We start from the raw sequence: 10,024 nt of genomic DNA on the forward strand, positions 1-10,024 counted from the left end.
TTTAATTTTAATTTCAATGGTTCTTTTCCAAGCTAAGTTTACCATCGGTGTACCGAGAGCTGCTTACAGCGCTCCAAGTGCCTCTTGGCAAACTATATCGATTGGTGGCTTTCTACGGGGAGCGGTGGGTAGAGGGGAAGTGACTTTTTTCGCCAGACGCGCCGTCTACATTTATGGCGGGCAACTAAGCCCGCACCGCATCTACGTTTATAATATCTTTGCCGGGAGGAATCCATTAACAAAGCATTCAATTGATTTGCGTAACCGAACACCTTATGGTCAAAAACTATATCGTCGAAGTGATGTTATGCGTAAATATATTAACGAAAAAACGGATCAATTGTTAAAAGCGGGATATATCACCCGAAGTAATTATGAAAGGTCCATCTTGTCACAATTACATGAAGTTAAAACAAATATAAAACAAACATATAAACATACATACATAAGCTAAAATAATTATTCGAGGTTTTTACCTATTGTGACGATTAAATCATAGTAAGCCAAGACCTCGACGAACATCTTGCTTTTTCGTCCCTGGTATTTAAGTTTTTTAGAGAAGCAAAATTAATTATAATTCATGAAAAAAAAAAGTTTTGCTTGTGAAGAGCTCAAGTTTCGTGGGTATCTTGTCGATGAGTTTTGTATGAGACCTAATCTCGAAAAAATACAACTAATTATTGACTTTCTAGTTTCAAAGAAACGAACGCACTTACGATAATTTAATGGCCTTGCCAATTGGAACTATATGCACTTTAAAAATGTAGCTAGATGTCAGGGCCCCTAAATGAGTTGACAAGTAGCAAACTTCCTTGTAAATAGACTGAGGTCGAGAAAAAATATTTTTAAGAGCAGTGGCTCTACATGTTGAAAAATTCTATAGGCCGCCTGGCAAGATGGGCTATTTACCTTTATCAACACAATATAACAGTCGAACACAGATGAGGAACGACAAACGAAGCCTGACAGGCTTTCTTGCATGCTCGACGTAGATGCTGACCTTAATAGTTAAGAAAAGGCTATCGACGAGACTATTTAGGCACGAATGCAATTGAATATGATCTGTCGCCAGAACTGGTACGAGGTAAAGTACAAATTAGTAAGTGAGCAACCCAATCGATTTTTTATTTGGAAAATCGAAAATGACGAGTTATTCTATCATGACATATCAGAATCGGGTCACCTAGATAAAGATAAAACTCTACTATACATAGAATTCAACAGAATTATTATTGGCCTGATATGCCGTTAGATGTCATGTCCCACGTTGGAGACTGCGAGATTTGCGTCAAATTGAATTACAATCAAAGACCGATTAAAGAAAAATTAACCACAAGACCATTGCAAAGCCCTTTGGCACTATTAATCAGTGGACAACGTGGTTTCTCAGACAAGAACTAGAGGGAGAAATTTCAATATAGTTATTGTTCAGGAAGCATACACTTTGTTTAATTTGCTTTTCCAAGATTTTTCAATTTTCATTTCAGAATAGCTAATGTAGAAAAACGGCAGTAAACTTTTCTCATATGAATCTCAATAGCTTTTTCTTTCAACATGTATTATTAGGTTACACAGCAGTGGAATTATATTTTTTTTAGGGGTAATTAGGTTTCACAATTACATATACCTAGCAGCTAGCAGACAGCACTTGTGTTTATAAGGGACAGAGTCAAGCATACAAAGAGATAGATCTGAGTAGACACGACGAGCTAGTGCGTGGAAAGAAAAATATAGCAGAAATCCACAATTTATTTAATGAAACGTATGTTTCCTTATTATTGTTCTCACCTTCGCAATGTTTTCCGTCTGAATGAAGTTCAAAACCAAGTTTGCATGAGCATTCGTACCCTCCTAAAGTGTTGATACAATCATGTTCGCACCCATGATCAGTAAGTGCACATTCGTCAAACTCTAGTGAACAAAAATATCTTATTAGTCAATTAATTTACATGTTATATGTATCATCGTTTTGAACTATGCGTGAAATTGATCCTTAGTTTAAGCTTCGCCCAATCAGTCTATAGAATTCTGTATAGACCACAGGTAAAACTTTAATGGGGAAGAAATAAGAAGGCAAAATTACCCACTGTTCATTTCTTAAAAATAAGCTGAAGTAAGCGACATTTTGAAATAAACCCTAAACTGAGTTAAAAACGAATTTTTTATAAAAAAACTCTTACCTTTCATAAACATAGCCGAGAAACCAGCCTTTTGAACGGAGCTATCACTGACGAACTTTACCAGTAGTTTATTTCCCGTAGATCTAATGTCCGGCGGTAACTTATATCCGCAATAAACGCCAATAAGTGGAGAATCCTCGTTATGGCCATCACGAACCTCAATGTAATCGTAAACGCAATTATCGTGATTTTCAATTTCGAAAGACTGAAATTTTAAAGCTACTTGGTAATCTTGAGGAACTGAGAGCCTCCAAACACATTCTTTGCTTGATTGATATTCCTCGGGGTAATTTGGCGATTCCAAATGTCCTACTCCATCTAAGTCCACGTCACCTCCACATACGGCTTCATAATTTGCACTAAAGCCTCGATGCCCACTTTGACGATTTGATGTGATATACGTTACTAACATTCGACTTCCGGTAGATATTACTGGCTCATAAACTTTTCCGCTGCCACATAATCGACCTAAAATGACAGATCTTCCTGTAGTAAAAAGTTTAATATTTATCATAGATAAAATTAATCCGTAAAGCGAACAACAATAATGTCCCTTGATATAGAGATTCTTAAGCTAACACTTTGCCATGAAAAAATATAGACATCATTAGAACTTTCTAAAAACGTCACAATATCTAAAGACACGTTTGGGATATTGTTCGATTACAATAAATTACAAAATTAGAGATTAGTCCTTAAAAATTAATAGAATCATCTCATGTATTACCAACGAGTACAAACCTAATACTGCACTTTTATGCCAATAGCCGTCTCGAATTTCAAGATAGTCAGTGCGACAATAGTCACTTTTAAAAATGTCCAGCGTAGTGATATTGAGAACTATACGTTCTCCGTGTGTTGCTGTGATTCTCCATTCACATCGTTCTCCATCAAGAGGTGGCGAACTATTTGGATGGTTTGGTGAACCGAAACTTCCGCTGTTCTCTTGAAAGGTTCTTCCACATTCTATCAATAACAGATTTAAAAAGTGTATTCCAAAAATAAATTAAAATCAAGTTTAAATTGATTGAAATGTTAACATAAAGTTAAATGAAACTGCGTACTTAGCAAAACTAGTACACAATTGAGAAAATATTTTAGTAAATTACTACAAAGGCACACAACAAAAAATTGCATTTCCACAAAAGACGACCATTATACGTAATTGTATCTTTTTGGTAGCTCTAAACCCGATTCTTTTGCTGTGCTCAAATATATGATCTTATATAGCTTCCTGTATAGGTCGCTACATAGGATCCTATATAGGTTCCTGTATTGGACCCTATCCAGATACGCGGTAGTATCTTATGGCACTTACGGCTGCACAGAAGTTTTTTTTTCATCTCTAGGAGCAACTGGACACATACGTACAATTAGCTACATTAGATACCATATTAGGTTCGAGAACTAAAAAAGAACCTATATGGGATCCTATATAGGATCCTAAGTCATTTCCTATAGGTGGCACCTATAGGTGAAACACATAGGATCCTATGTAGAATCCTATATACGATCCTATAAAGAAATTTTCAGTAGGTTGTACTTCAAGATATTGTTCTAAAGATATATTGAAAAAAATTTTTATCTTCGTCTATATTGAGTGATGAGAGATTTTTTCTGCGCGAACACTCGTTCAATACAGGCGACGGAAATAATTTTTAAAATATAATCACCCTAAATTACAAGGTTCAAACTCTAATCGAAGGTCACTAGATGTTTTTAAATCTTCTGATTCAAAGTCCATGTTGTTTTCAAAAGATGGCTAAAAAGCCTCATGTGCTCACAAACCTGACCTGATGGAGCAAATCTGACTGACAGATTCGGATTCAGAAATAACAAAAACATATAGGTTGGTCGTATGGTTCAGTATGGACGTACCGTTTTTTGGTGTGCCTCTGTTATTATCTATAAGTAGCATTTTTGAATACGTAAAAATTTTGTATGGCATGCTTACTGTAGCATTTATACAACAAATTGGTTTGAGCAATGTCTCCCTCACTGAGCCGAATTCTCTGTCCAATTTCAGGTCGCTTTTTTTCATGAATTTCCATTGGTAAGATGGTGTCCAAGTATGTTCCTTTAGAAAATGTGTTCTTCGCATAATGCATTATTGAATCATAATCGTAATGTAATCCTAGGGAATTGACTTCCTCTTCTGTTAGTTTATTAAAGTTATATTCCTGACCTATCAATTAACAAAGATAAAAAATAATTAGCGTGTGTGAGAGAATATAAATATAAGTAAGAAGGGCATTATTTTTCCTTCATATTATTTTTATTTCATATTATTTGATTCTAGAAATAAAAGTGTTTTATTTTTATGACGCACACCCTAACCTTGTTCTAAGATAAATGTCACATTTTGGTTAAGTGACCCAGTTTGGGCGAATACTCACATGCTATAGATAAATCCGTGGCAATCTTAATGTTAATGACACTAATAATACTTTAATAACATTCTAGAATGGAGTAAGGATATTTTTGATAAAGGTTTTATAGTCATTTTATTATATGTTCGTGTTCTTCAAATGTTATATAGTCACGCGTGTCGCTATCTGAGGCTGATCATGCATAACATTGCTCTCGGCTTGTTAGTTTGAGAGTTGACAGGCTGCGTGTTTTTCGTGACACACAGCTCCAAAAATGTTGCGGCGTGAAATTTTAATTGAATCGTAAGTATTAATTACAGTGAAACCTTTAAATAGCCCTTCCTTCTATAGCCCGTTCGAGAATTAACACCGCGCCGCAGGTAGGTGCAACGGGAGCTGCGCGGGTTGCGCGGGATCTGTTGTTGTCACTCGGGTGTGAACAAAAAAAAGCGGAGCGGGCTATAGTGAGTTCGTTCCCACCCACCTTCAGCCCCAACATTTTTAAAACGCCCTGGCGGACCGAAGGAACCGAATGGAACTTTTAAATGGTTGAAATTCAGATTCTACGTTAAAATTTGCATTAGAAACTCACTGAGTAATCGTAATAATTTTTCTTGCTGCGTTAAAAAATTTAAAAAATAAAATACCTGTCATTTACATGGGCTGAAGGTGCAACAATTACAATGTGGTATATCAGATTTATTATTAACATTTATTCTATATACAGGTTGATGCATAATCATGAGTCCTTACTTCTGAAGAAGAGTCTGATTTGGTTGAGTGGATGCTCCACCTTAGCAAACGCGGATTTTCAGTCGCCAAGAGAAACTTGCTATCCAAAGTTGTCGAGCTCATCAAGCGATTGCAACGACCGACTCCATTCAAAAGCGGCGTGCCAGGACGTGACTGTTACGAAAGGTTTCTTCGCAGAAACCCGGACGTCTTCATCATAATCGGAAAGAATTTGACAACCAGACGGGCCGCGATTACGGAATCAGGTGTACAAGGTTGGTGCGACAGGGCTGGAGATAATTGTAGCTTGAAAAATTTGCAATACTTTGGTCCAGGTCGTATCTCCAATCTTGACGAGAGAGCTTTTTATTTATCGCCTAAAAGAGAACGCGTTATTGTAAAATGCGTTATTCCGAACGGTCAAAGCATAGGAAAATCCGATACTGGTTGGATGAAAGCCGATACCTATTCCGAATTCATTGCAAATGTATTCGAGCCTTGACTAACAAAGAATAAGATTGAGTGACTAGTTGTTCTATATGCCGATGGACACTCTTCGCATTTCACATTACGTGTCGCCGAATTTTGTATGGAGCACAGCATTTATCTAATTACATTGTACCGAAATGCAACGATTTTTTTCAGCCTCTTGATGTGGGGGTTTCCTGTATGCTGAAAAACAGTTGGAGGAAAGTGGTGGCATATTGGCGACTCGAGAATCAGCGGAAACTACGCCGGAAAAATTTTTGGCCACTCCTAAAAAAAGCCGTCGACGCCTTGCATCTTCCAAAACTAATGAACAGTGCCTTTCGATCCACCGGCATTCATTAATTTTCTGCGAATGCCCTAGATTTCAACAAGTTGATGGAAAAACCGAAGACGTTCCCTCAACAGCGGAGAATAAAGAAGAGAAAACCAGAAATACTCTTTCGATGAACGTAGAAATATTTATGGATAATGAAGTCTTGGCCGAATTTAAAGAAGTTCAGGAAGCTGAGAGGTGGCCTGGCGATATCCGGAACTTTGAGCTTTTTACTTTGTGGCAAAGAATTTTAAGAGCGTCATGTATAAATAATCAATTTTTTGTAATTTTTTAGTAAACATTCGAAGTTAATTTTAATAAAACGTATAATGCAGTGTATAATCAAACGTATAATGCAAGATATGTATTCAGTTTTTCAATAAGCAAATATAAATCCTGTGGAATGAAAAATTAAAATATAATAAGACTAAATATTTTTACTGAAATGATCACGACTTCTATCGTAAGGTTTATTAAAAATTCAAAGTTTCATTGATTGCATTGCTGAAAATGTTTATATTGCAATCGAGAACGAATCTTTCATTGACAATGTTGTTCATCGATCAAAACACGAACGAGACATCTGTCGAACCAGAGCACTTCTCGTTCAAAAATAATTTCGATTGTCTTGATCAAATAGATATGGACTCAGAATAGACTCAATTGTTAGAATTAAATGTCGAAGTTGGTGTTTTGGCCCGAGGCTGCATAGATTCGGAGCCAAGTCAAACCTTCCGCGTTTCCATAGAAGACATTCCGATCATTTTTTGCGAGGATTCATTTAATTAAAGTAGGTATGTATGACAGTAGAAAGTTTCATTTAAATAGTTTTTGAAAAATCAATCATGATTCTTATTATAGGTCGCCAAACGATGTTATCTCCAACGGTGCGAGATTAGATGGTGCAGCTGCAGTTACTACAACACCCGCTGGTGAATTTTCCGACGCTGCGACACTTTATGGTGCAATCGCTGTCACTCCAACACCCGCTGGTGAACCCTCCGACGCTAAGATACCAGATAATGCAGCCTCTGTCGCCGCAACACCCGATAGTAAATCCTCTGACGCTGTGATACCTAATTATGTAGCCTCTATCTCTGCGGTACTTGATGGTGAAGCTTGCATCACAGGAGCCTCGCTCCCGGAAACTGGGCTGCAATTAAATGACGTTAATGAAGGTATACAGATCAATTACATTTTGTCACGATTTGTTACGATAGGGGGTCTTTCACTCAGGCACGTAATTTTTTCATATGCACAAAAACTTTCTCCTAAAGGTTATCTTTTAGTTATAAATTTGGCTATTTGGTTGAAAATTTAACAATTTTCTAAAAAAGAAATAATTTTTTGTTGCTAATTGCAGTTTTATTAAACACATGTCTTTTTCGGGTTAAATGTTTCGATCTCTTCGTAGAAGATTAACCTTTTGTTTAAAATTCATATTTTGTTGCTGGTAAGTCAACTGAGGTAGTTTTGGATGCAAACTATTTTGGCTGAAAATTTGTTTTCTGGATTTAAAAGCTCATCTTTTTCAGTATAAACATTGCATCTTTCTTGAATAAAAAATGCAACTGTTTGATTGTAAATTGAATTATTTTGTTAAAAAATCATACTTTTTGGTTGGAAATTCTGCTAATTTTTGGTGTGGAAAATAGAACTATTCCGTAGAAAATGTACTTTTTGTTAAAATTTTATATTTGGTGCTGAAAAATGTATTGAAATGTTTTCTGGTGAAAGTTGAAACTAGAAAAAAATGGTCGACTTTTATTAAAAATTCATCTGCTTTAGTACGAATTTCAACTTTCTTGGATATGAGTGGAACTATTTGTTACAGCATTTAACTATTTTGTTAAAAATCCATCCTGTTTGGTTGAAAAATAATTCGTTCTTTGTGGATTTAAAATCCATTTTTTTCGTAGAAACTTATTCTTTGTTAAAAACATTCATATTTTTACCTTGAAAAGTAACCTGTACTCAATAATTTTTGGATGAAAAATGTTTTTTTTTCTTTTCAATAAAAATTGATATGTTTTTAAAGATTTCTCTTTTTTTTAATGCAATTATTTAAAAGCGAATTCAACCCTTTTGTTAAAAAGTAATCCTTTTTGGTTAAAAATTCGTATTTTTGGATTAAAAATTAAATTTTTTTCGTAGAAACTCATTTCTCGTTTAAAAATAAGTATGATGATCCTGAAGACAACTGCAACCTTTTTTTAACAGAAATTTTAACTATCTTTTCAGACAATTTTTATATTTTTTTTTTTATAAATTCATCTGATTTATTAGAAATATAATTTTTTAAATGATATTTCTAGTTTTAAATTTATATCTTTCATTGACAGATTAACTCTTTTAATAACAAAGAATTTTTTTGATAACTTAACTACTTGGGTCAAAGTTAAACTATATTGTTAAAAATTTCATTTTTTTATTGAAGGCTTATGTTTTTGGTTGAAAATTTAACTGTTTTTCTGGAAAAGCCTTTTTTTGGTCGAAAATTAATTTATTAACTAAAAGTTAAACTTTTCCGTTTTTTGAGATTGCACTTTTTTAGTTGAAAATACTTCTATTTTGGTAAAAAATTTGGGTTTAAATTTGATTTTTATAAGATAAAAATGCATGAGTTACGTGGAAAATTAATTTTTTACTGCAGTCATACTTCAGTTTAAAAATTGAATTTTTGTAGAGAAAATCTGTGTTTTGGCTTGAAGATTCAACACTTTAGATAAACCTTTATTTATTTCTTGCACGAAAAATCTTTAAAATTTCAAATAAATTAATAAATTTGACAATTTTTCATTTGTATCTAAAATAATATCTTATTCCGTTTATAAAAAATTATATGTTAAAAATTTCGAAGAGCAGAATTCTAGTAAATTGTGGGGGAATTGTGAAAATGAAGTTCTTAGACACCCTGCCAAATTCTACCAGCAATAACTACCAAATTATTTCTGAAAAAAATATAAATAACGTACAGTAGGAAGTGGGGAGGAACAAATATTTTGTTACGGTTTTTTACAGAGGGAGAGAGGTTTTAGAGAGGATCAATAATCCGTTACATAAGTTAAGTGAGGCCCCTAATGTGAATTCAACATTTACGTCGCCTTTTATTTCAACAGCTAATCTCGACATTCTACCTGGTGTGTCCGAAATCTTTCAAACCGTTGTTTTATGGCCCAAGAAACAGAAAAATTATCTGAAAAAGAAGCACACGAAAGAGAAGATTCGTTTTGCTGCAACATCCAACAACATGCAACGCTGTCGCGTAATGGCTCAGAGAGAATATACGCACAGACAAAATGATGTAGCGGGCATTGTACATCAACAACTTGCCCTAAACCTAGGACTCTTAAAAGAATGGTTGCCCTTCTATAGATACATTCCAATGCCCGTTTTAGAAAGCGAAGATTACATCTTATATTGGGATGTTACTATCCAAACGGATCATTACATCCGGGCCAATCGACCTGACATCGTGATGCGAGAAAAAAAAAGGTGGAAGAGTCTACATCATCGACATTGCTTGTCCGCTTAACCGAAATTTGCAGTCAACCTATATAACCAAGATCCACAAGTATAGCGAGTTAAGGCATGAAGTGAAGACCATATGGAGGAATGTGAATCATGCATCCATTCATCCCATTGTGATTTCGGCTACAGGCAATGTGCACTCAAGATGCACTGAACATCTTGGACATTTAGGAGTCAGTAGGGTATTGGCAGCAGCTCAGAAGGCGGTTTATTAAACACCTGTCGCATTGCAAGAAACTTTCTTGATCATCAGGAAGCGAGCGACTAAAAACCCGTGGAGTGGCAGATGGTAGCTCTAAGAAAGCATACAGAGGTGACTGTTGTCACCTCCAAAGCTCGTGGCCGCTCGTAATTGTATACCTACAACATCATCGCAGGAGGTTTCAACCATCGTATTAAATTATTTGAAT

General features: G+C 35.1%; 1 protein-coding gene across 1 annotated transcript in view; it reads right to left on the minus strand.

Moving 5' to 3' along the window:
- The window catches only part of LOC117169393 (tolloid-like protein 2), a 519,229-nt gene that overhangs the window by 112,581 nt on the left and 396,624 nt on the right, over nucleotides 1–10,024 (minus strand). The window contains exons 7-10 of the mRNA XM_033355754.1: nucleotides 4,135–4,365; nucleotides 2,922–3,146; nucleotides 2,181–2,648; nucleotides 1,789–1,911 (exon numbers count right to left, since the gene is read on the minus strand). Coding sequence (XP_033211645.1) covers nucleotides 1,789–1,911; nucleotides 2,181–2,648; nucleotides 2,922–3,146; nucleotides 4,135–4,365 — 1,047 coding nt within the window. The remainder of the gene's footprint in view (nucleotides 1–1,788; nucleotides 1,912–2,180; nucleotides 2,649–2,921; nucleotides 3,147–4,134; nucleotides 4,366–10,024) is intronic.

The sequence above is a fragment of the Belonocnema kinseyi genome, chromosome 3 (genome assembly GCF_010883055.1).
Source record: "Belonocnema kinseyi isolate 2016_QV_RU_SX_M_011 chromosome 3, B_treatae_v1, whole genome shotgun sequence".
Lineage (NCBI taxonomy): Eukaryota > Metazoa > Arthropoda > Insecta > Hymenoptera > Cynipidae > Belonocnema > Belonocnema kinseyi.